The sequence below is a fragment of the Bos javanicus genome, chromosome 21, assembly GCF_032452875.1.
Source record: "Bos javanicus breed banteng chromosome 21, ARS-OSU_banteng_1.0, whole genome shotgun sequence".
Lineage (NCBI taxonomy): Eukaryota > Metazoa > Chordata > Mammalia > Artiodactyla > Bovidae > Bos > Bos javanicus.
This window is the reverse complement of record NC_083888.1, coordinates 28,408,514-28,435,963: the sequence shown is the minus strand read 5'-3', so window position 1 is coordinate 28,435,963 and position 27,450 is coordinate 28,408,514. Positions and strand designations below refer to the sequence as shown.

Sequence of the window (27,450 nt, the reverse complement as noted above, 5' to 3'; positions counted from 1 at the left end):
TCTGCCAATGCAGGAGACACAAGTTCAATAGAATCCAGGAAGATCCCACATTCCAAGGAGCAAATAGGTCCATGAGCTACAGCTATAAAGCCTGTGCTCTAGAGCCTGGGAGCCGCAATTACTGAGCTTATGTGCCACAACAACTGAAACCCATGCACCCTAGAGCCTGTGCTCCTCAACTAGAGAAGCCACTGCAATGAGAAGCCTGTGTACCACACACAACTTAGCGAACAGAAACAGAGTAGCCTCTACTCATTACAACTAAAGCACTATTCTGAGCATTAAAAAAAAAAAAAAAAAAATTCAGAGGTTAAAAATCACAACCTGGCTACCATTGGGGCCATTTTCCCCTTTCTGAGCAACACCTCACTCTTGGAGCTACAGGTAGTTTGCTGTGAAATTAGTTCTTTAAGCAAAAGCCATCTTGTGTGAATCAGCAAAGAAGGCTAGGAAGACAAATCCACACACAGAATGTGTCTATTCCACGAGGATAAATCAATACCCCTGTCCAATAAGTCAATTGGACACGAGTGGTCCAATGGAATCAACAACCTTGTGCTCATAGATGTGTTCTTCCCTGGTGGCTCAGAGGTAAAGAATCTACCTGCAGTGCAGGAGACGCAGGTTCAATCCCTGGGTCAGGAAGATTCTCCTCAAGCAGGAAATGGCAACCCACTCCAGTATTCTTGCCTGGGAAATCCCATGGGCAGAGGAGCCTGGCGGGCTATAGTCCATGGGGTTGCAAAGAATGTGACATGACTGAGCAACGAACACTTTCACTTTCTCATATCTGCATACAACAACAGAAGCTCTAGGACAGGAAGCACTTGCCCTCTGCTCTATCTCCAGTGCCCAGGAGGGTGCCTGACACATATCAGGACCTCAGTATCTATTCGCTGAATGAATACACTCATGTGCTCTACAGCACACACACACACACACACACACACACACACACACACAAAGCAGAGTTTGTCTTCTATTTCCTGAGTCACATTTTCTGCAAGATGAGCTCTTCCTCTTTCTTTCCAAGATGTTCCTTCCTCCTTTTTCTTTCTTCTGAGTTCTCCTGTTCCCCCTGCTATAGTATATACAGTTGCTGCACCATTTTTTAGCTTTACTGAGATAATATGACATAAAGTTAATCAGCCTAAAATATACCTGACACTTTCATTTGGTATCATGTTTTGGAGGTTTAACCACCTCCAAAACATGTTTTAGCATGTTCCATGACTGAACACTGTTGTATTGTACGGATAGACGACATTTTCTTAATGTGTTACCCATCACTGGGGGCTCCCCAGGTGGCAACAGTGGTAAAGAATCCACCTGCCAATTCAGGAGATGCAAGAGATAGGGGTTCAATTCCTGGGTAGGGAAGATCTCCTGGAGTAGGAAATAGCAACCCACTCCAGTATTCTTGTCTGGGAAATCCCATGAACAGAGGAGCCTGGTGGGCTGCAGTCCATGGGGTCACAGAGAGTTGGGCACGACTGAGCGACTAAGCACACCACGTGATCACTTGATGGACATTAGGCTTGTTTCTACTTTTGACTATTATGGATATTGCTGTTATGAGCAAGTTTTTGCATATACCTATATCTTCTTTTGGGGGGGGCATGTATTTAGAGGTAGAATTCATGAGTCAAAAACAGTTAACTCCATGGTTGAAATTTTTTAAGAACTGCCAGACTGTTTTACCAAGTGGCTACAATCGTTTTCCATTCCCACCAGCAATATATGATGGTTCCAATTTCTCCCCATCCTAATTCTTGTTTGACTATCCTTCCTATTGCAGTTATTCCAGTGGATATGAAGCTATGTTGTTCCTTTTTATCATGCTCTTGTATTATGTGGGACTTCCCTGGTGGCTCAGATGGTAAAGCGTCTGTCTACAATGTGAGAGACCTGGGTTCAATCCCTGGGTTGGGAAGATTCCCTGGAGAAGGAAATGGCAGTCCACTCCAATACTCTTGCCTTGAAAATCCCATGGACAGAGGAGCATGGTGCAGGTTACTATCCTTGGGGTCGCAAAGAGTCGGGCACGACTGAGCAACTTCACTGTATGATGTGGGCAGCCTCATGGTATGGAGTGAACAGATCACCCTGCTTGTTTCCTCTCTGAGCAGTGTGAAAGCCATATTTTGTGTTCCACGTAATGCTCTGGAGCCTGACTGCCAGAGGCGATGCAGGAAGAGCTCAGCCGAGACTGTTTTTCCTGGAGTATCTATCTCTAATCTCTTCACCAAGGTTTTCTAAATGTCCCTGGCAGCATTTCCTGCCCCCTGCGTAGGAAGTGATGCCATAACCCCTGGGGAACATCCCAGGCTCTGGATCCATTGTCTGGCTCAACGTGGAACCCCCAGCTCCATCAGAGTCCATCCTGGTTGCTCCCCAGCCGCCCTGTTCACCACATCCCTCCCCCACAGACAGGGAATGATAAGGATCCCCAACCCACTCCCAGCTAGCCTCTCTCCTGAGGCAGAGTCCCCAGATTGTGGTGATTCACCACCAATACCACTCGCAGGAGTAATCTGGCACACACGAGCAATAACTTTTTCTTCTCTTACCATTTCTGGACTTTTTGGGGTAGGGGGTGGTTGTCTTTTTCCTTGTTTCCTGCCAGGTTTATTTGTTGGTTTGTTCTTTGTGGCAAGCAGGTGCCAGTTTAACCACCTGTTCGTCTCCCTTAGTATTTGCAAAGGGAGATGCTCTGATCCAGCTGCTCTCTCCAGAAGGTTTTTGGCGATGCGTTTAGGTCTCCACCTTACTCTTTAGCTTACTCCTGAGATGCTGGGCCACAACACAGACCCTGAGCCCTGCTCTCCTGCAGTCTCAGTAAACAACATCCAGTGTCTTAATCAAAGCTGTCTCCTCCTGCGTAAAAGCACGTTTATAAAGGATAATGTCCATACTTCAAATCCAAGAATTTATACCAAACCGCATACCCTCTAACCTTCTCATGACAGTTCACACACTCTGGCTTGGACAGCGGGAAACTTGAGAGCACACATGAAGGAACCTGCCTGCCTTTGCAAGCTCTCCTGACGTATCTGAAAAGCAGCATCAGTTACAAAGTGCTTTCCATTCACTGCTAACAGAGTGAATCAGAACTATCTGCAAATTCCTTACCTGATCATGTGCCAAAAACAAATGCAATTCTGGCACAAAGTACTTTAAAAGTGAAGAAAGCAAAGTTATGTGGCATACAGAAGACATCTTTACATTTTAAATCTTGAAGTGTAAAAATCTATTCCTTTTTGGCTGCACAGTGAAGCATGTGGGATCTTAGTTCCCCAACCAGGGATCAAACCCACACCCCCCGTGGTGGAAGCATGGAATCTTAACAACTGGACGGCCAGAGAGGTCCCTTGAAACATAAAATCCTCTAAAAAATTTTATAGGCACCATAAACCAATGCTCCTCAGCAATTTGCAGGAATCAGATTCACATGGTGCTGTGGCCAATATTTATTTAGAGCCAATTTCTCTATGTCACCACCCTGCAACCATCTCACCTGCCAGAGTCCAGAATCCTACTCAGGTGCTTCAATACCTGCAAGACACCTATGGCATTCATTCAGGAGCGAATATGAGGGCCACTGTCTGCATGATGCTGTGCTGGGGACAGCATGTGATGTGGAGAGAGCAATAAATAACACAACACCTGCCCACCAGGAGTTACTGAGGTGAGTGGAAGAACGCTGACAAAGCAAGACAGACGTTCTTCAAAGTAATGACACATGGCGTGCTGCAGTGATAAATTCTGAATTTCTAGAGAACCGTCATCTAAAGGTGGTGACCAACATGGTGCCCAGCCTGTGATGAGCTTCCCCATGTGACAGCCTCTGATCGGAGTTCCCACAACAGGGGAACAGAGTCTAAAGGTCAGACCCAAACAAGACAGTTGGCTGCCAGCTGAGGCTCCTGCAACTGACTAGAGATCACCCCCACCCTCTCTGCTGCCCTTTGAATGTGCCGCTCTATTAGACTTCCTTCAAGTTAGGCAAACCAAAATGGAGGAAGTCTTATTTAGGCTTCAGAAGCAGGAGAGCATACCTCTAACCTGCCTCTGACCTGCCTGGATTCTGCCTCTGTGACAGCACAGCAAGCGCAGATTTTGGCAGCCATTGCTGTGCATCATTATTCTGCACCCTGTTACCAGGCAATGGGCCCTGCTTAGCTATTGGTCAGTGCCTCTTAGCCAGGATGGAGACCCTGGAGGGTAACAGCTATGCCTTGGGATCTTGCTCTTTCTTGTCGGGACAGACAGTAACATTTGTTTGGTGGAGATTTACAGGAATATCACTACCTGACCATCACTGGACCTCAAGAACAAAGGATCTGACACCAAGAAATCTTCAACAGCTAACCATGCCCCTCCCTCCCCCTTTGCTTTATAAAGGGCTCTGCTAAGTTTTCAGTAACTTTGGGGTTCTTAGGGCGTAAGCCACCCATCTCCTTGCATGAACCTGTATTAAACCTTTCTCTGTTCCAAACTCCAATGTTTTAGTATTGTTTGATCTCACTGAGCATTGTGCACACGGACTTGGAATTTTGGTAACACCTGGATTCTGCGTCTGCTGGCATGTGTAGCAAGTCAGGCAGCACTTTAGATAAGGAATGGAGTAGGTCTTGAATTTTTGAGTCCCCGAGGATCTGGTCAACCACCCCCCACCTCCCTATCCCCCGCCCCAGAATCTAACAAAATCCTATGAAAAGAACAACACTGTAAAAAGGTTAAAGTTAACCAGAGCTGCATTTTTGTGCACAAACTGATGAAATCACTTTGCAGCCTGGGATCACATGTGACAGCCCTGGAACTATCTTACCCACGGAGTGAACACACTGCCCAAGACCCTCTCCCACCTGGGACTCCAGATTGCTGTAACAAGGAATTTCCCACAACTGTTAAGTTTGGTTGTAGGTCAGCCCAATCTAGTGATGAGTATGCTATTATTTCTATTGTTTCTATTTATATTTTTAATGACTGTACATTGAAATTAAGTTAAAAAAAATCTATAAAAAATTTGAAATTATTTATGTGTGTAATGAGTGGTTTGTTTTGCTAACAAACCCTTCAAACCTAGGTTCGAAATTAATCCTTCACAATTAGAACTACTGGCAAAATAAGGCCAATGCATGAATTCCATGGACTATATATAGTCCATGGGGTCGCAGAATCAAACACAACTGAGCGACTCTCACTTTCACATGAGTTCCTCATTCATAACTTTTGAGAACCTCTTCATCTTCCCACTAATTCTCTGAGGCCACTGGCTCCATCAAATCCTTGATAGGAACTATCCCCAATTTGCTTATATTCTTTAGGTTCCTTTAGGTGTTGTTTTTAGTCACTAAGTCACATCCAACACTTTTGAGACCCCATGGTCTAACCCACCAGGCTCCTCTGTCCATGGGATTCTCCAGCAAGGATCCTGGAGTGGGCAGCCATTCCGTTCTCCAGGGGATCTTCCCAACTCAGGGATCAAACCCACATCTTCTGCATTGGCAGGCAGACTCTTTACCACTGGGTGACCAAGGAAGCTGAGGTCTGCATGTAAAACGGCTTAGGAAGAAGTTCATCCATTGTCTCTTGTACATTCAGTGTCTTTTCAGTTTTCACCTTTCAAACACTGGACACTGGTCATTTAACTCAAGACCCCAAAGCCATACAGATGGCCAGCGGTCAGGATACACACTGCATACTGCCAGGAGTTCCTGTCACCTCCCTGTTCCTCCTCATGTGGGAGTAACAGCAGTGGAGATTCTCTTCTATGCAGAGCTGAATATGGAGCAGATTCTTGGGAATCTTTACCATAATTAACAAAGGCCCTGCTTCCTGGCAGGACAGGTTCTCCTTGAAATACCTGCTCAGCCCAGTCTCAAGTACCCAGGTCGGGTAAGAAAGTGTCCTGTCTCTAGAAAAGAAAGTCTCATGCAACCCAGGCTGCCCACCTGAAGTGCTGCCTGTTCCGTGCCCAGTCTCATGGTCCCAGGAAAAACCAAGTCAAGACTGGCTGCTTCATGGGAAAGCAACTGTAATGGGGAAGCCCCACCTAGTGCCCAGGGCTGGAACTGCTACTTGACCAGACCAACACACACCTGCCCAGACATAACTCCTGGTAGGACCTTCCCTGGTGGTTTCAGTGGTAAAGAATCCACCTGCAATGCAGCAGAGTGGGTTCGATCCCTGGGTCAGGAATATTCCCTGGAGGAGGAAATGGCAACTCACTCCGGTATTCTTGCCTGGGAAATCCCATGGACAGAGGAGCCTGGCAGGCAGAGAGTTGGACATGACTAAGCAACTAAACCACCACCACGAAAGGGTGTTATACCCTTTCAGGTAAACTGTAATTTATTCTGGCAAAGAAACATGTTTTTGTCACCCGAGGTTTATGCAGATATTCTCAAAAATATTTTATAGCTAAATATCTGATAACCAGGTTAATTACATCGTCTGGCTATTGACACAGATGTTTAAAAAGTAACACTCTGCTGTCATGGTGGGCTTGCTAAAGATCACTGGCCTTTTGGAACTGGCTGTATGTGAGAGTCTACATGAGAGGCTAAAAATACTATACACAGATTCTTGATGTTCTTACACAAATCCCTAAAAATGAAGCATACAGAAAGTATACAGGGCTTCCCTGGTGACTCAGTGGTGAAGAGTCACCTGCCAATGTAGTGGACACAGGTTCAATTCCTTGTCTTGGAAGATCCCACATGACGTGGGACAACTTAACCCATGCACCATAATCACTGAGCCTGTACTCTAGAGCCTAGGAGCCACAACTACTTAAACCCAAGAGCCCTACAGCCTGTGCTCTGCAATAAGAGAAGCCACTGCACTAGCCCCTGCTCTCTGCAACTAGAGAAAAGCCCATGCAAAAATGAGGACATGGCACAGCCAAAAAAATTATCTTTTTAATTTAGAAAAGCATACAGAACAGATTACAAATGAGAAGCTGAGTATGGTTAAAGCCAAACCAGATGTTAAGACACTAGAAGAGCAACTTCACAGAGGCCAAATAGAAGAGGTAATTCTTCAGGCTGAAAATAAACTAAGTCTGGGAAGAAAAATGGTTCGGTGGAAATCACAGGAGTCTTTAGTGGAAGAGCCTCCTGCCAACCAGTGGAAATGGTTAACATAAATATCATTAAATGACTTGTGTGTTGATGGGAAACAGATGTAAATAAATATTGTTTTATCAGGAAAATAGCAACACATACCCAATTTAAAGCTCAACATTCAGAAAACTAAGATCATGGCATCTGGTCCCATCACATCATGGGAAATAGATGGGGAAACAGTGGAAACAGTGTCAGACTTTATTTTGGGGGGCTCCAAGATCACTGCAGATGGTGATTGCAGCCATGAAATTAAAAGACGCTTACTCCTTGGAAGGAAATTAAGACTAACCTAGATAGCATATTGAAAAGCAGAGACATTACTTTGCCAACAAAGGTCTGTCTAGTCAAGGCTATGGTTTTTCCTGTGGTCATGAATGGATGTGAGAGTTGGACTGTGAAGAAAGCTGAGCGCCAAAGAATTGATGCTTTTGAACTGTGGTGTTGGAGAAGACTCTTGAGAGTCCCTTGGACTGCAAGGAGATTCGACCAGTCCATTCTAAAGGAGATCAGTCCGGGGTGTTCACTGGAAGGACTGACGCTGAAGCTGAAACTCCAATACTTTGGCCACCTCATGCGAAGAGTTGACTCACTGGAAAAGACTCTGATGCTGGGAGGGATTGGGGGCAGGAGGAGAAGGGGACGACAGAGGATGAGATGGCTGGATGGCATCACTAACTCGATGGACATGAGTTTGAGAGAACTCCAAGAGTTGGTGATGGACAGGGAGGCCTGGCGTGCTGTGATTCATGGGGTCGCAAAGAGTCAGACATGACTGAGCGACTGAACTGAACTGAACCCAATTTAAAGGGAAAAATGCTAAAAAGCCTGTAAATGTTTTTAAAGAAAGTTATTAAAACCCAAAAAGACCTATAAAAACAAACGTGAAACAATTAATAAAATGGAAATAAAAATATACATATCAATAATAACCCAGAATATAAAGGAATTAAATGCTCTAACCAAAAGAAACAGACTGAATGGATACAGAAACAAGACCTGTATATATGGTGTCTGCAGGATACCCACTTCAGACTTAGGGACACATAAAGACTGAAAGCGAGTAGACAGAAAAAATATTTCATGCAAATGGAAATCAAGAGATAGTCTTTATCAGACAAAATAGAATTTAAAATAAAGACTGCTACAAGAGACAAAGAAGGACACTACATAATGATCAAGGGATCGGTCTAAAACAATGATTAATGACTGCATATACAGATCCAACCAACACGACAGCACTTCAACATATAAGGCAAACACTAATAGCAATGACAGAAGAAATCAACAGTAACATAGAAATAGTGGGAAACTTTAACACCCTACTTACATCAATGGACAGATCATCCAGATAGAAAATCAGTAAGGAAACACAGGCCTTAAATGACATATTAGGTGAGATGGACTTAATTAAAAATTCCACCCAAAAGCAGCAGAATATACATTCTTTTCAAGTGCACTCAGAACACCCTCCACGACTGATCACATGCTGCGTCACAAAGCAAGCCTCAATAAATTCAAGAAAATTGACTATCAAGCATATTTTGTGACCACAATGCCACGAGGCTAGAACTCAACTACCAGGAAAAACCCACAAACAAGTGGAGACAAAACAATATGCTACTAAACAACCAATGGATCACTGAAGAAATCAAACAGGAAATCAAAAGTACCTAAAGATAAATGAAAACAAAACCACAACAATCCAAAATCTATGGAATGCAACAAAAGCATTTCTAACAGGGAAGTATATAGTGACACAAGCTTACCTCAGCAAACAAGAAAAATCTCAAATAAACAACCTAAACTTACATCTAAAGCAACAAGAGAAAATACAAAAAACAAAAACAGACAAAAAAAAAACAAAAAACACACACACACAACAAAACAAAGTAGAAGAAAAGAAATCATAAAGATCAGAGCATAAATAAGTGAAATACAAATTTAAAAAAATAGAAAAGTTAACAAAACTAAAAGCTGGTTCTTTGAAAAGATAAACAAGATTGATGAACCTTTAGCTTGATTCATAAAGAAAATGAGGTAAGGGGCCCCCATCAATAAAATCAAAAGTGAAAAAGGAGAAAACTACAACTGACACCAGAGAAATACAAAGAATCATATGAGACTATTACACACAACTATATGCCAAAAAAATGGACAACCTGGAAGAAACAAATTCTTAGAAAAACACAACCTTCCAAAACAGAACCAGAAAGAAACAGAAAATATAGACAGATCAAGCACAAGCAATCAAACTGAATCTGTGATTTAAAAACTTCCAACAAACCAAAGTCCAGGACCAAATGGCTTCACAGGTGGAGTCTATCTAACATTTACAGAAGAAATAATACTTATCATTCTGAAACTCTTCCCAAAAACTGGAGAGAAAGGGAACACTCCAAAACTCTTACGAGGCCAGCAACATCCTGATCCCAAAACCAGACAGAGATATCACAAAAAATAGAAAATTAAAGGCCGATTATCACTGACGACCAGAGAAGCAAAAATCCTCAGCAAAATAGTGGTAAATCGAATCCAACAGTACAGTAAAAGGATCCCACACCGTGCATGATCAAGTGGGATTCATCCTAGGGATTCAAGGATTTTTCAATATCCACAAATCAGTCAATATGATGCACCATATTAAGAGACTTCAGGATAAAACATATGATTATCACAATAGATGTAGAAAAGCGTTTGATAAAATCTAACATTTCTGATAATAACTCTCCAGAAAGTGGCCATAGAGGGAACCTACCTCAGCATAAAAAAGGCCATACATAACAAGCCCAGAGCCAACATCATACTTAACGGTGAAAAGCTGAAAGCACTGTCTCCAAGATCAGGAACAAGACAAAGACGCCCTCTCTCACCACTTTTATTCAACAGTTTTGGAAGTTCTTGTCACAGTAGTCAGAGGAAAAAAAGAAATAATAAGGACTTCCCTGGTGGCTCAGATGGTAAAGCGTCTGCTTGCAATGCGGGAGACCTGGGTTTGATCCCTGGGTCAGGAAGATCCCCTGGAGAAGGAAATCGCAATCCACGCCAGTATTCTTGCCTGGAAAATTCCATGGACGGAGGAGCCTGGTGGACTATACAGTCCATGGGGTTGCAAAAAGTAGGACACGACTGAGCAACTTCACTTCCACTTCCAAACTGGAAAAGAAGTAAAACTGTCACTGTTTGTAGATGTGATACTATAAGCAGAAAATTCTAAAGGCACTACCATAAAACTACTAGGGCTCATCAATGAATTTGGTAAATTTGAAGGATACAAAATTAACATATAAAAATCTCTTGCATCTCTATACACTATGAGTGAAATATCAGAGAAATTAAGGAAACAATCCCATTTACCACTGCATCAAAAAAAATACATCGAAATAAACCTACCTAAGGAGGCAGAACGCCCATACTCCAAGAACTGTAAGATGCTGATGAAAGAAACTAAAAACCACAAACACAAATGAAAAGATATGCCACATTCTTGGACCGGAAGAATCAATAATGTCAAAATGACTATACTACCCAAGGCAGTCTATTGATTCAATGCAATCCCTAACAAAAATACCAGTGGTATTTTTCACAGAACTTGAACAAGTAGCCAAAACAATCTTGAGAAAGAAGAATGGAGCTAGAGGAACCATACTCCCTGGCTTCAGACTATACTAAAAGTTACAGTTATTAAAACAGTATGGTACTGACACAAAAGCAGACATAAAGTTCAATGGGTCAATTAATTTATGACACAGGAGGCAAAAACATACAAGAGAAGAAAAGAGTCTCTTCAATAAGTGGTCCCGGGAAAACTGGACAGCTACATGTAAAAGAATGAAACTAGAATATTCTCTAACACTATATATAAAATACAGAGAAGGCGACGGCACCCCACTCCAGTACTTTTGCCTAGAAAATCCCATGGACGGAGGAGCCTGGTAGGCTGCAGTCCATGGGGTCGTGAAGAGTCAGACACGACTGAGCAACTTCCCTTTCACTTTTCACTTTCATGCTTTGGAGAAGGAAATGGCAACCCACTCCAGTGTTCTTGCCTGGAGAATCCCAGGGACGGGGGAACCTGATGGGCTGCCGTCTACAGGGTCGCACAGAGTTGGACACGACTGAAGAGACTTAGCAGCAGCAACAACATATATAAAATAAGCTCAAAATGGATTAAATACCAGATACTATGAAATTCCTAGAGGAAAACAAAAGCAGAACACAACACTCTTTGACATAAATTGCAGCAACATTTTTTTGGAATTACCTCTAGAGTCTAACAGAAGCAAAGCAAAAACAAAAAGACCTAATTGAACTTAAAAACTTTTACACAGGAAAGGAAATCACAAGCAAAACAAAAAGACAACATACCAACTTGGAGAAAATATTTGTAAAAGAGGCAACCAACAAGACTTAATCCCCAAAATATACAAACAACTTGTACAGCTCAATAAAAAAAAAAAACAAAACAATCAAATAATGGGCAGAAGTTCTAAATAGACATTTCTCCAAAGAAGACATACAGATGGCCAACAGGCATATAAAAAGACTCTCACATCATTAATTATTAGAGAAATGCAAATGAAAACTATCATGAAGCATCACCTCACACAAGTCAAAATGGCTATTATCAAAAAGTCTAAGTTATCAAAAAAAATGCTGGAGAAGGTGTGGAGAAAAAGTAACCCTTCTATGCTCTTGACAGGAATGTGAATTTGTTCAGCCACTATGGAGAAAAGTATGGACACTCCTTCAAAAACCAAAAACAGAACTACCATATGATTCAGCAATCTTACTTCTCGGGCATATATCCAGAAAAGATGAAAATTCTTAACTCGGAAAGATACAAACACCCCAATGTTCACAGCAGCACTATTTACAACAGCCAAGGTGTGGAAGCAACCTAAATGTCCATCCACAGAGGAATGGATAAAGAAGATGTGGTATATATATACATACAATGGAAAATTACTCAGTCCTTCACTGGAAGGACTGATGCTGAAGCTGTAGCTTCAATACTTTGGTCACCTGATATAAAGAGTTGACTCATCGGAAAAGACCCTGATGCTGGGTAAGACTGAAGGCAGGAGAAGGGGACGACAGTGGATGTGATGGTTGGATGGCATCACCAACTCAACAGACATGAATTTGAGCATGAACTTATTTACAAAATAGAAATAGACTTGCAGACACAGAAAATAAATTTATGGTTACCAGAGCAGAAAGGCTAGGATAGATAAATTGGGAGTTGGGGATTAACATACTCACAGTACTCTAAATAAAACAGATAACCAACAAGGTCCTACTGTATAGCACAGGAATGACAGTCAATATTTGTAATAACCTATAATGGAAAAAAATCTGAAAACATGCACACACATACACATATATACACACACACAACTATAAGGAAGTAGCAACTCACTATAGTATCCTTGTCTGGAAAATTCCATGAACAGAGAAGCCTGGTGGGCTACAGTCTAAGGGTCGCAAAGAGACAGAAACAACTGAGTGACTCAACAACATATATAACTGAATCACTCTGCTGTACACTTGAAACACTGTATATTGACTATACTTGAATTCAAGAAGTTATAACTAAAAATGTTTTTGAAAAAAAGTTTTTGGATTAATAAATGTTTTTCTTTCCAAGAAAGGGTCTACAAGGGATCTTATAAAGACTCAAAAGCATTTATCACACTGATACATTTTTAAACATTTCCACTGTGTGTTAATGAACCAGGCAATTATGAATAAATCTATTAGAATGGACTAATATCCTGAAAAAGAAACATTTCACTTCTTAATAATAAAAGAAAGTTGCTATGATTATTCAAGATTATGTTTTAATATAAAAAACATAACAGAAGTCTACAAAAATTTTAAAGTAACTTGTAGTTTTATTTTCCAGTACTCTTGCAATCTTTTACATTACTAACAAAACTGCAATCACAGGAATCAGACACAAAATTTCTGCATTTATTTCAAACAATCATACAGAAAGACCATACTACACAGACATTATTATACTGCAAAAGTCAGAGATGACTGAAGTTTAGATAGATAATTTTATTTAGCTGAAGAATGAAAAGATTTTCCACTCTCTGCAATTATAGCTCAAATGTTTTTTACGGCAGATGACATTCAAGTTGGAGATACAAATGATACACTCTGAAGTAAGTAACATAAAACTCAAGTCTAGGAACTAAACAGATTTTCAGCTGCACAGGTTGTTCTTCCAGTTTAAATTTTTTCACAGAAAAAAAAAAATAGATCGCAGGCAAAGAAAACCAAATTCCATATAAGCATGGTTCACTGTTTTTTATTTTACCTTCATCAAGGCAGGCAAAGTACAGATGCTGTACATTAAACACATATACAAGCCCCTCAAAGCACGTGGATTCCCACAGGCAAAGCACACTTGCTAAGCTCCGCTCCTCTCAGAAGCGTGTGACTGCAGCTAAATATACAAAGAGCCGTCCGCTGGTCCCACGTAGCCAACTCCAATGAGCAGGACGTCGATCAGCGTCCATATTCCCAGGCCCCCGAAGCTGAAGAGCTTGCCGAGGCCTTCTCGCCACTGGCCCAGGTAGAAGCGATCTGCTCCAAACCCACCGAGGGTGATGCTGCAACAGCAAACAGGCCTGCAATGCATCAACAGCCCCCCAACTGCCAGCTGGGGCTCAGTAACCGTGCTGACTCACATGTGAAAGGGCCTCAGATCAGCAGACCCTGGATGAGGACACAGCGATCATCTCACAAATGCACACCACCAAACAATCACAGGCAAGAAGACTGCTCACATGTCAACAATGAACACACACGAGCTGTAATGAAATCTAATCCTTCTCTTTTGAAGAAAATCTAGCTTGCTACTTTTTTAGGTAGCAAAAAAACCGTGCATCTGGGAGGGCAAAACACGGTTAGTCTAACAGACAGACCAGCAATGTGGAGGCTGCAGGAGCATCTCAAGGCAGTCAGCCAGCTGGCCGCCTCATCAGGTCTTGACCTTTGTCAATCAACCCATGTAGAAAAGCTCTGTGTTAGGAAAAATTGACTTTTAAGGTTCCTTCAAATTCTAACATCTAACAATATTCAGACAACTTCTCATTGTTTTTCTTTTAAAATTTTTATTATGGAAAATTCTAAAACTTACACAAGTTAAAAGAAAGCGAACAGCACCCATGTTTATCGTTGTTTAGTCACTCAGTTGTGTCTGACACTTTGTGACCCCATAGACTGTAGCCCACCAGGCTCCTCTGTCCATGGGATTCTCCAGGCAAGAATACTGGAGTGGGTTGCCATTTCCTTCTCCAGGGGATCTTCCCAACCCAGGAATCGAGCCTATATCTCCTGCATTGGTTTCTTTACCGCTGAGTCACCTGGGAAGTCCACAACCCAGCCCCAATAATTATCACCATGTACACACCCCAATTCATCACACCCTTTCCTTCCCACCCCAACCCGAGAACCATGAAGCAACTGCCAGGCATCATCACATTCAATATTCGGCAAGAAACCATGTTGAGCCCAGAGAAGAACTCTATTCTTACTGTTTAAAAGCCACCTGTGAAATGTGTCATAGTAATTTATGTTCACAATGATGGGGAGACTGGGTGAGGGGTGTACAGAACACTCTAGCTTTGCTTTTACTTTTCTGTAAGTCTAAAATGAATCCAAAATAAAAAGTTTGTTGGAAAGCAGAAAGCCAGGTGTTATTCTCAATGTGAACTACTGTGTCAAAGACGCTGGGCAATCTCACCTTCGCTATGTCTGACTTTCTGTCGTGGCCCCCTCTTTTCATTTACCAGGGGAGCCTTCCTGCCAGACAGGACCCTCCACCTTCCTAGCCAGACCCTCAAGCAGTGGTCCCCAGACAGAGGCAATACCTGGAGGTGCTACTGACTGTCACCACTGGGGTAGGGAGACTTGTAAACAACACCCAATAAATGGAGTCCGGAGAGGATGCTACACACCCTACTCTGCACAGGATGCCCCACAACCAAGAATTCTTGGCCCAAACATCCACAACGACAAGGCTGAGAAGCCCTGCCCACATCCCACCATACAGTCCCTGGGCTCTCACCGCAAACCTCCAACAGCGGCCTACCTGCTGAATCAGGATTTAGCCAGCAGCCTACCTGCCCTTCCCTCTGGTGGGGGTGGGGAGGACTGCTACAATTTCCTTTTCAAACTGCTAAAAAGTTTAACAAATACAAGTATATTTTTATGTAAAAATTAAGTCTATAATTATGCTTGAATAGTGTATTACAGGTGATTTTCAACATTTATCTTTGTCATTTTTGTTTTTTCTAGTTTTCAATACTGAGCATGTATTATTTTTTTTATGATTTAGAAGAAAATTACTGAAAATTAAAGACAGTCATAAGTCTAGCTACTTTAAATAGTAGGCAGCACTTCACTGACTCACAGTACGCTCAGAGTGGGAAGACTGACTGGTTCTAGTGAGCTCCAATAATGACTCGAGTCACCTCCAGAACATGCAGGCATCTTGGGAGGAAAGCCAGCAACAAGCCACCAAGTTCCACAAAGATAGTGGTCTGGCCACCTCAACAGCCCCCAGCAGCACAGTCCCCGTGGTTTACCCAGCCCATGGCAGGGCCTGAGGGAGCAAGAGAGGAACGCAGAAGAGCCCAGCAGCCACAGCAAATGCCCAGTGGTGTCTCTGCTCACTGGGAACAGCGCTTACCTCAGAGCCAAGGCTGTGGACCACTTGTATCCCCCGGTCCAGTTGCAGTAGAGCATCTTTGGAAAAGTGCGGTTACCTAAGAAAGGGAAACACTCCACAATGAAACACGGGTATGAAAGTACTCTGGCAAGAGACTAAATTATAGGTGGTGGTCTTATGATTTATAATCTAAAAAGACAACTCTCTTCACAAAAATAAGTGTTCACTACCCTTGAAGGCTAAACAGAAAGCCCTAACTGTCCACGAGCACAGGCTTGTGAGGAGCACAGGTTCATGAGGACCACAGCTTGAAGAAGGTGAACCACCCTACGTGATGTCAAGGTGTGGATGATGTGGGGGTGAACGAGACAGACAAACCAGGCACCAGGAGGGGAGAAGGCCACGCAGGACCGACACATCCTATGGACGCAGGCCACAGATGGTCCAGGAGTCCTGGGACAAATGGCTGTTCAAACTGGAGAAAAACGAGACAGATAAACCAGGCACAGGGAGGGGAAAAGCCCACGCAGGACTGACACATCCCGTGGACGCAGGCCACAGATGGTCCAGGGGTCCTGGGACATCTGGCTGTTCAAACTGGAGAAAGTGAGTCTGACTCCACCTCACACCATACACCAAACCAATCCTGGGGAACTAAAGACCTAAATCTGAAAGGCCACAGTTACAACTTTTAAAAGAAAGTACAGAAAATTATCTCTGTGAATCTGGAGCAGGGAAAGGCTTTTTGCAACAAAAAAGGGCTAACTATGAAAGATGAAAAACCAACTAACTAAAATTTTAAAGTTGTGTTCAAAAGAGACCAAAAGAAAGTGGGGGAAAAAGTTAAAATTCAGGAGAGGATTTTAGGGCCATCAAAGGTTACTATCCAAAATACAAAAGAATTCATAGAAGTCTGCAAGAAAAAACAAAACTTAGGGACGAGTATTGGAGAGGATGTGGATCCTCAGTAACAGCTGTGCACCACTGGCGGGAGTGTGAACAAACACAACCACCTGGAAAAGAACACATGCCAGAGAGTGCATGCCAGACACACCCCTGTACACGTGACAAGAGACACAGACAGAAGTTTAAGAGCAGCACAATTTGTAAAAAAGAAAAAAAAAAAGGTAAACAGTCCAAATACATTGGAGAGCAGAAAAACTATGATACAGTCTTACAACAGGTTATTATAAAGAAATGAAAAAAGAAGAAGACAAGCTGAAGAATCTTAGAGCCATAATGATGAAAAGAAACAAGTCCCAGGAGACCATAAACAGCCTGCTACTACTTCACACAGTTCTGAGACATGCATTACTGAATAATTCACCACACTGTATTCTAGCACATACATGGGACAATTATAAAAAACTTAAAGGAAGGGATTGGGATCATAAGAAACCTCAAAAGGGTATCACCCCTAAAGAAGAGGCAGGAAACACTCTGGCAGTTTCGATGGCATCAGATGCTTTGGCTGTTAACCTGGGGGAGACTCAATCACACATTATGCTCTATACCTTATACATTTTTATTTTATGAAGTACTACGTTTTAAAAGATAAGGAACTGGCATAACTAAAAGGTGCTGATAAACATTTCTGACTACACAATTGAAACCTAATTCTCAAACGTCTGTGATGGTTCTGCAAGTACGCCTGAAGAAGAGCACTCTACCTAGAAGCTCCCTCAGCCGACTCACCCAGGCAGTGGACGTGGTCCCGCACAGTGCAGTTGGTTGGATAGCGCTGCCGAGGGCAGGACACCGCCCTGCAGTCGCTGGAGCTGAAGCACTCGTAGTCAGCCTCCGGGAGCTGCCAGCAGAACCTGCAGGTCATGTTGAGGACGAAACTCTTCTGGGATTTGAAGTCTGGATCCTACAAAGGACACAGAGCTATTCGGTCATAATCCAGCTTGTCAATATGTCACTAAAACTACACAGTTACAAGGCACAAGTGTCAAAAACACTTCTATTTATGATCTAGGAGGAAGTGGCAGACAAACAGGTACCAAGCCAATATGTATGCAAAACAAATGTATATACCATGATCTAGGATCATAAGTATATACCCCAAAATATACACCTAAGAAAAAATACCTAGATAAATGCACATCAAATTATCAAAGGTTATCAGGATAAGATTACTTCATCACTGTTACTTTGGCTAAATTTTTAATAACACACATGCATACTTATATGACAAAGAAGAAAGGAAAAGGCACTTTATGAAGCCCCAGAGACACAAGAGAGCTGACAGGGCAGATGAGTCCCTCTGCTCAAAGTACTGTGCAGTACGTGGGAGTCGGGGCCCAGCTGGACACTCCTAGAGGAACAGCCTGCCTACCGGGTCTCAACTCTTCCTAGGAGTCCCTGAGGTCCTAAGACCCAGGGCAGTCACTGCTGTTACACTCCCAGGAGTACCTGACAGGACCCACCCAGAGGCAGCCCCAGGAGACCATCCCCATCTTAGAAAGAACCCCTTGGAGAGGTTCAGCCAGTGCTATTGTGGCCCTGAGCCTCGAAACAAGAGTCCATTTCAATTTTAAATTTGTTTTCTGCCTGTAAGAGCACCCCATGTGCTTATATGTTACACATTTGGAAATTACAGGAAAACTGGTAACCTCTCCAGAGAGAAGCACTGTCTAACCTTCTTTCATTTTTGCTTCCTGTGATACAGTTTTACATTCATGGAATTATACTGAAAACATTTTGTATCCTTTCACCACCACTTGATATTATGCTATAAAACATACTTTTCAAAACTGTATTTAAATGGTAACACAATCACCTCTGGAAGTATCATATTTACTAATTTTTTTTTTATTAATGCAAAAACCACTTATAAGGGCAGTATTCACGAGTAAGGCACTGCTTGATTTAAACATTATTATTGTAAATGTCTGCATATTTCTAGTGATCCATCTGTAACACACGTTTCTCAACCTGTTTTTTTGCAACACTGGGCAGACAGTGTACATGGTACAAACTCTGGGAGACAAGAAGAGAGTAAAGAGATGGCTGGCCCTGCCGGGCCCTCAGCACTGAGCACAGCTCATCCATGCTGGTCTTCCAGGGAGTCTGTTCTATGCATGGGCACGCTTACGACAGATATGCTTCTTCTTTTTCTAATTTAATGTTCCCACTGATAATTACTTTCACTTAATTCTGAGGTATCAGTAAACATCTCTGGAGCTGCCTAGTTCTCAACAGCTGCAATGTATTTATTTCACTACACAGTGAGCTGCAAAGTGAACTGCTCTTTCTTGGACATTCAGCTTGCTTCCAACCTTGCCGGGTGAACAATGCAGCTAAGAATATTCTTAGGCATACTTATGTGTATCAATGTGCAGTAAGTAACACCTGTTAGATGAATTCCTAGATATGGAACTGCCAGGTCAAAGCTTACATGCATCTGTACATTTCAGAAAGAAAGAAAGTGAAGTCACTCAGTCGTGTCCAACTCTTTGCGACCCCATGGACTGTAGCCTACCAGGCTCCTCCATCCATGGAATTTTCAAGGCAAGAGTACTGGAGGGGGTTGTCATTTCCTTCTCCAGGGGATCTTCCTGATTCAGGGATAGAACCTGGATCTCCCACATTGCAGGCAGATGCTTTACCTTCTGAGCCACCAGGGAAGCCCACAGGTTTCAGAGATGAGACAAACTGTCTACCACAGGCTGACTAATCCACACATCTACTGACAAGACACAGCAATGTTTGTCTCTTACACCTTCAAGAAAAGTGTTATCAAACTCTGTTTTGCCAATCTGACAGGTTAAAAAAATGCATTAATTTGTATTAAACTATGAGAAAATTAAGCACCTTTCAAATACAAGTTCAAAGTCCACCTGTATTTCCTTTGCTACGAACCATGTACTCATGCTCTAGCACCATTTTTCTACAGGACTGTCGTCTTTTTCTCATTGGCTTTTTGGATGTATTGATATATTATAGGTATTAGTATATTATTTGTCACGTGTGTTAAAAAAAACTTTTTCATCGTTTGTCATTTATCTCTGGCCTTTATGCTTTTTAAGGTCATGCAGAAACCCCTCACCTTTAGTAGTCAAATGTATAAATTCTTTCTTGTATAACTTTTAAACTTTATTTCATACTTAGAAAAATATTTCCCACTTTGAGATGATAACAGAACTCTCACGCTTTCTCTGGTACTTTGAGGTTTCATCTTCTCACGTAAAGTCTGGCATCTATCTGGAATTTCCTTTGGACAAAATAGGGATTCTACTTTTTTTCCATGGGCACCTGGGCACCCTAGCATTCACTAAGTCCACTTTCACACCACAAAAAACTGCAGAACCCAACAAGAGCTCATATGTGGTAAATACCTTTCCCTCTGTGACACAACTGTCATTACTGAGAATACAGAACCTACCTAAAGGAATTAAACTTGCCTCACTTACACTAGCAGACTAAGCTCTCCTCCAAGTAACAGAAACAAAAACCATTTCTGTCAAGCACATCTCCAGCTGATGTCAGCTGGGCTGGCAGTTTCCATTACAGCTGGATTTCTGCACTTACTTCTATTTATATACATTATAAAACAATTTCTTTGACTAGTGTAATCCAGGTGAGATTCCCTTGGCCTGAGTCCCTATGAGTGCACATGAGAAGGATGAGAAGAGTTTATTTCCTTCTATTAATCTGAAGTTCAACATAAGGTGAGGGGAGGGAAGGGGGTGAATGCAACAGGCGAGAGGACGAATACTTGCGTATACACCTGCAATGGTCTTAAACACCAAGGCAAGAATACGGGGCCGGCCCCAAATCACAGCCGCAGCACTCCTGGGACCCGCGGCTCCTGACAGCCAACTGTTTGACTGCTCTTCGTTTCTAAGAAGAAACACCACCAGATGCTCTTGAGATTACCTTCAAAAGCCACCTCTGGGGGCCAGGCACCTGCTACTGTACAGGATTTGTGATGACTGGCTAGTCACGAAGCAGGTGAGATGAAAGCACTTGAGGTGTGAAGAGGGAAAGAGTGCTTCCAGGGCGTGTCTCAGCCAAGGGTTAAGGACGGACCAGGGACAGGATCAGCTAGGAAAGTCCCTCCCTAAGTTTTGTCATTTTTCTACCTTTGTCATTTCTCCTGTCCTCTGCTATTTTCTGAAAAATGAAACCACCTGTTTTTTTGGATCACCTAAAGGAGGAAGAAATTGAAAACTAAGTTTCACTCAGGAACCAGTTGTGAGAGATATATGTCCAAGACACTAAGGCAAACAAAGTAGGCTCATTCTGGGAAAAGCTCCCCTAAGCCATCAGGGTTTTCTCATTTTCCACAAGGTACCTACTATGTGCCAGACTTACGAAGCATGTGATTTCAAAAGCCATCAAACAGGTTTTGTTATTAGGTGAGTAGGGAGAAAATTCTATTTAAGATGAAGCAACCAAGACTAACTGATTATCCTAGGGCAGTCATGAAGACTACCTGCCAACTAGCTCAGTTTTCCAGCGCACTTTCAAGAGCAACACTGATACACGAAAATGACAAATATTGAAGTTTACCAACACTACATCCAGATGCTGAGGCCACATAAAATTTCATGCCCCCTTGGAGTGAAGCCTCCCTCAGGCCCTCTCCTGATACTGGACTTCAGGAGAAACAGAAAGAGCCTGGGTGGAGGGGAGGGCAGAAACTTTCTAATCTAGCCCTCTCCAGACCAGGCTCCAAAGGACAGATGCGGAAAGGTATCTTGTTCAAGTGAGAATCACTGGGTCAATGGAAACCCGCTAAAGAGAACATGACCTAGAATCTGTGTTTTCTTGACCACCTCCCACAACAAGGGCTCCACAGAAACACTTTAGGAAAAGTTGCTCTAGGTCCATCTCCTGATTAAACAGGAGACAGAGGAATAAATCTCAGAGCTGGCCTTGGCAAGGCCAGGAGTAGACACTGCTTTGTTATTCATTTCTACTCTCTGTCTTGCCCAGATGCTGGGACTACAATGAAGTGTGCAGTAATTTCCCTGGTCCAACCATTCAAGAATGCACATATGTGAATCTCCCTGACCTGGTCACACTCAGCAGGTGTAGGGCTGCCTCCAGGAACCGAGCTCTGAAGCAGGTGTCCTGAGAGCTGTAAACATATTAGAGACAGGCTGCAGTGTGACAACTCTAGCAGGGTCATTGCTGATGCACAACAGTGGGTGCCCTTGAGCCTGTTCTATGCCCTACTTGTTATAAGCAGTCTGACAATTACTTCAGTTTAGTCTTATGTCAGAAAATTGCTATCTGAATCCTTACACCAAACCTTGCTAGGAGACAAAAGTTTCATCTGATAAAGTGGACTTTACTCCTCAAATCTTACTTTTAAAATGTAGAGCACTTTCTCAATTTTCCCCATGTTCGCGTCTAAACTCTATTTATAACTCAAGCTTTACAGTGAGTTTAAGAATTCGTAAGTTGCAGTACTTACAACACAGGTAACAGAAGGTTTGACTGTGCAGTCAAAAGTGACAGGCTTCCCATAGACACAGGAAAAATTGGTCTTGCAATCTATACAGTCTGCAGGAAGTCTGCTACACAGGCCATTGCTCGGACATTTCATCACATAAGGTGGGATATCGGTACTTTCTGCAAGGGGCGAGAGAGAAGCTTATTCTCTTAGAATATGGATTAGAATAACAGATAAAAGCAATTTTCCAAGGTTAAGGAACACAATCATGAGCATAACATACATATATGGTTCTAGTAATAAATTAGGACTGCAAAAAGTTTATTGTGTTACAAGATGAAAAAACAAAGGCTTATAGATGATAAAGTTTGTTCAAGATCACAGAGGGAGGGTAGAACTGGAATCAGAATCCAAATTTCTCCGTTTCCAATCCACTGTGCTTTTCACTTGAATTCACTAATTTTTAAGTGAAGCCACTGACCCTCTAACACAATCAGTACAACAAGGAACCACCCCCAGAAGATATACTGTCATTGTTACACAATGGTACTTCCACAAGCCACAATCTGCAAGGAATATTCAGTTTTACACTACCAAAGTACAAACAGTTCTTAATATTAGCAACTTATTCAGTGGGTTACAGTTCTTTTTTTCCAGCCAACCTACCCAGGAGTATAATATATTACTATGAGTTAAGAGATTACCAAAACTGTAAACACTATTCTCAGGAAGGAAGAAAAGCTCTCAAAAAACGTCTGAAAGAGTCAAAAATTCTAGTGCTTTCTCTATAAAATAATCTATGTTTTAAACACAAGTATGTTGATGTCTTTTAGCAGACTTTAATAGAAGGAATAATATATGGATGCTAATTTCACTTCACTGAAATAATGGAACTCTACAGGGATGAAACTACGGAGAACAAGGTTTCGTTCAGCAAAGCACATTGACACTCATTTAAAACTGGTCCTACTTAAAGTCACTATTAAGTGGGCAATTATGCAAAATATCAGAGTACATCATGCAAAATGCCGGGCTGGATGAAGCACAAGCTGAAATCAAGATTGCCGGGAGAAATATCAATAACCTCAGATTCTCAGATGACACCACTCTTATGGCAGAAAGCAAAGATGAACTAAAAAGCCTCTTGTTGAAAGTTAAAGAGGAGAGTGAAAAACCTGGCTTAAAACTCAACATTCAAAAAACGAAGGTCATGGCATCTGGGTCACTTCATGGCAAACAGATGAGGAAACAATGGAAAACAGTGAGAGACTTTATCCTGGGAAGCTCCGAAATCACTACAGATGGTAACTGCAGCCATGAAATTAAAAGACGCTTGCTCCTTAGAAGAAAAGCTATGACCAACCTACACAGCATATCAAAAAGCAGAGACATTACTTTGCCAACAAAGGTCTGTCTAGCCAAAGGTATGGTTTTTCCAGTAGTCACGTATGGATGTGAGAGTTGGACTATAAAGAAAGCTGAGCGCGGAAGAATTGTTGCTTTTGAACTATGGTACTGGATAAGACTCTTGAGAGTCCCTTGGACTGCAAGGAGATCCAACCAGTCAATCCTAAAGGAAATCAACGCTTAATATTCATTGGAAGGACTGATGCTGAAGCTGAAACTCCAATACTTTGGCCACCTGATGAGAAGAACTGACTCACTGGAAAAGATCCTGATGCTGGGAAAGATTGAAGGCAGGAGGAAAAGAGGATGACAGAGGATGCCATCACTGACTCGATGGACATAAGTTTGAGCAAGCTCTGGGAGTTGGTGATGGACAGGGAAGCCTGGCATGCTGCAGTCCATGGGGTCAGAGTTGGACACGACTGAGCAACTGAACTGAACTGATGCCAAATATCACTTTTTCCTTTATTGTTTTGTTCCTATTACTACTGAGGCTGGAGGATGGACACTTAGAATCACAAAACCAAAATGTTTCTGAAGCCTGAAAGGTTGGTAATTTGCTCCAGCTTCCAGCGGCATCACCAAACTTAAAGCCAAGTCTCAACCAGTCCCTTTGGGATTTCCCGCACCCCCACCATCCCCTCCCCTCCCTGCCCCATTTCACACAGCCCTTTTAAGGGGGTGCCTTTTAATACTCAACATCAGGATCAGGGTCAAGAGGCACAAGAAATTTTCTGAAGAGAAAGGAACATTGGTTGAAGGTAATCTGTGACAGGCAAAGGAGAAAAGGAAAGATATAAACATCTGAATGCAGAGTTCCAAAGAATAGCAAGAGGAAATACGAAAGCCTTCTTCAGCGATCAATGCAAAGAAATAGAGGAAAACAACAGAATGGGAAAGACTAGGGATCTTTTCAAGAAAATCAGAGATACCAAAGGAACATTTCATGCAAAGATGGGCTCGATAAAGGACAGAAATGGTATGGACCTAACAGAAGCAGAAGATATTAAGAAGAGGTGGCAAGAATACACAGAAGAACTGTACAAAAAAGATCTTCATGACCAAGATAATCACGATGGTGTGATCACTGACCTAGAGCCAGACGTCCTGGAATGTGAAGTCAAGTGGGCCTTAGAAAGCATCACTACGAAAAAGCTAGTGGAGGTGATGGAATTCCAGTTAAGCTATCTCAAATCCTGAAAGATGATGCTGTGAAAGTGCTGCACTCAATAGGCCAGCAAATTTGGAAAACTCAGCAGTGGCCACAGGACTGGAAAAGGTCAGTTTTCATTCCAATCCCAAAGAAAGGCAATGCCAAAGAATGCTCAAACTACTGCACAATTGCACTCATCTCACACGCTAGTAAAGTAATGCTCAAAATTCTCCAAGCCAGGCTTCAGCAATATGTGAACCGTGAACTTCCTGATGTTCAAGCTGGTTTTAGAAAAGGCAGAGGAACCAGAGATCAAATTGCCAACATCGCTGGATCATGGAAAAAGCAAGAGAGTTCCAGAAAAACATCTATTTCTGCTTTTCTGACTATGCCAAAGCCTTTGACTGTGTGGATCACAATAAACTGTGGAAAATTCTGCAAGAGATGGGAATACCAGACCACCTGATCTGCCTCTTGAGAAATCTGTATGCAGGTCAGGAAGCAACAGTTAGAACTGGACATGGAACAACAGACTGGTTCCAAATAGGAAAAGGAGTTCGTCAAGGCTGTATATTGTCACCCTGTTTATTTAACTTATATGCAGAGTACATCATGAGAAACACTGGACTGGAAGAAACACAAGCTGGAATCAAGATTGCTGGGAGAAATATCAATAACCTCAGATATGCAGATGACAAGACCCTTATGGCAGAAAGTGAAGAGGAACTAAAAAGCCTCTTGATGAAAGTGAAAGTGGAGAGTGAAAAAGCTGGCTTAAAGCTCAACATTCAGAAAACGAAGATCATGGCATCCGGTCCCATCACTTTATGGGAAATAGATGGGGAAACAGTGGAAACAGTGTCAGACTTTATTTTTCTGGGCTCCAAAATCACTACAGATGGTGACTGCAGCCATGAAATTAAAAGACGCTTACTCCTTGGAAGGAAAGTTATGACCACCCTAGATAGCATATTCAAAAGCAGAGACATTACTTTGCCAACAAAGATCCGTCTAGTCAAGGCTATGGTTTTTCCTGTGGTCATGTATGGATGTGAGAGTTGGACTGTGAAGAAGGCTGAGAGCCGAAGAATTGATGCTTTTGAACTGTGGTGTTGGAGAAGACTCGAGAGTCCCTTGGACTGCAAGGAGATCCAAGCAGTCCATTCTGAAGGAGATCAGCCCTGGTATTTCTTTGGAAGGAATGATGCTAAAGCTGAGACTCCAGTACTTTGGCCACCTGATGTGAAGAGCTGACTCACTGGAAAAGACTCTGATGCTGGGAGGGATTGGGGATAGGAGAAGAAGGGGACAACAGAGGATGAGATGGCTGGATGGCATCACTGACTTGAGGGATGTGAGTCTGAGTGAACTGCGGGAGTTGGTGATGGACAGGGAGGCCTGGTGTGCTGCGATTCATGGGGCCGCAAAGAGTCGGACACGACTGAGCGACTGATCTATCTGATCTGATCTGAATCTTCATGGGTGAGGTGAAAAAATACTAGAAATAAAAGATATGTGAATGAGGAGCCTGGGACTGGAAAGAGATGAAGCAGGAATGTAGAAAGGTATTGAAATACCGAGGCTGTCTACAGAAAAGGTCTGTGCATCTGTCTTTAGTTCACATAACCTAAAATGCAATCAATAAAATGTTCAAAACATGGAAAGTGAAACTCGCTCAGTCGTGTCCGACTCTTTTCGCGATCCCACGGACTGTAGCCCGCCAAGCTCCTCTGTCCATGGGATTCTCCGGGCAAGAATACTGGTGTGGGTTGCCATTCCCTTCTCCAGGGAATCTTCCCGACCCAAGGATTGATCCCGGGTCTCCTGCATTGCAGGCAGACTCTTTATCATCTGAACCACCAGGGAAATGATTTCATATTCTACAGGAAATGTTCACCAAAAAGGGAGAGACCACTAGATATAAACACACACATTTACGAGCACGGAAAACGCCCGGTACCTGCCGCCCTGGGCACCGCTGTGAAGGTCCGTGTGGGGCCCGGGTCCTTGATGGCCTGCGGCAGTGGCTGCGAGGGCTCCTCGCTGAAGGACCCTGCGACCGGAGAGACGGAGACCTCAGGCGGTGCGGCTGCGCTCCAGGCTTCAGCTGCCTGGGCAAACCTGGAGGCCTGATCGCCCACGAACTGAAGGGGAAACCCAACGAGGTCGACATTCGTCCCGGTCTGCGAGCACCTGGGACCAAGCGCGGGGCCGGGACACAGCCCCACGCCTCCGGCCGAGACCCCGGGCCCTCCCATTCCAGGCTCGCGGCTTCGGGTCCCTGAGCTAGCCGAGGGGCGGAGGCAAACCGTGCCGGACTCGGCCACGGCGACCCGCGCCCTCCTCCCGCACTCTGCCTCCGCCTGCGGTCCCGGGGCCCCAGCCCTCAACTCACCGCCGCCCGACAGGATGTAGAACTGTGAGAGGAACAGCACCACACGACACAGTCGGCAAAGAGGCCGCAGCAAGACCACCGCAGCCGCCATCTTGCCGGCGCGCTCTCTTCCGGCCGCGCGGGGACGCGCGAGGGGCGGGGCGCCGGCGCGCGCCGAGGGGGCGGGTCCGGACGGGGCCACAGCGCCGGCGCAGGCGCGGCAGCCCTGCGGGTGTTCCCCGTGCTCAGCCGGCTAAGGCTGCAAGGTACCCACCTCCACCGCCCCCCAACCCC

At 43.3% G+C, this 27,450-nt stretch overlaps 1 protein-coding gene across 3 annotated transcripts; it reads right to left on the bottom strand.

Moving 5' to 3' along the window:
* Positions 1 to 6,912: 6,912 nt before the first annotated feature.
* TM2D3 (TM2 domain containing 3) lies at positions 6,913 to 27,310 on the bottom strand. Of its 3 annotated transcripts, none has more exons than XM_061394658.1 (6): positions 27,178 to 27,310; positions 26,743 to 26,835; positions 22,244 to 22,401; positions 17,512 to 17,686; positions 15,838 to 15,913; positions 6,913 to 10,286 (listed from the first exon to the last, which is right to left on the bottom strand). In XM_061394658.1, exons 1-6 carry the CDS (start codon positions 27,266 to 27,268, stop codon positions 10,223 to 10,225), a joined length of 657 nt encoding a protein of 218 aa, XP_061250642.1. In that variant the 5' UTR covers positions 27,269 to 27,310; the 3' UTR covers positions 6,913 to 10,222. The 3 variants fall into 3 exon arrangements, with proteins under 3 accessions (XP_061250642.1, XP_061250640.1, XP_061250641.1); XM_061394656.1 differs by lacking the exon at positions 6,913 to 10,286 and adding an exon at positions 13,008 to 13,753 and having other exon boundaries at positions 27,178 to 27,309; XM_061394657.1 differs by lacking the exons at positions 6,913 to 10,286; positions 26,743 to 26,835 and adding an exon at positions 13,008 to 13,753 and having other exon boundaries at positions 27,178 to 27,309.
* Between the last annotated feature and the right edge of the window lie 140 nt (positions 27,311 to 27,450).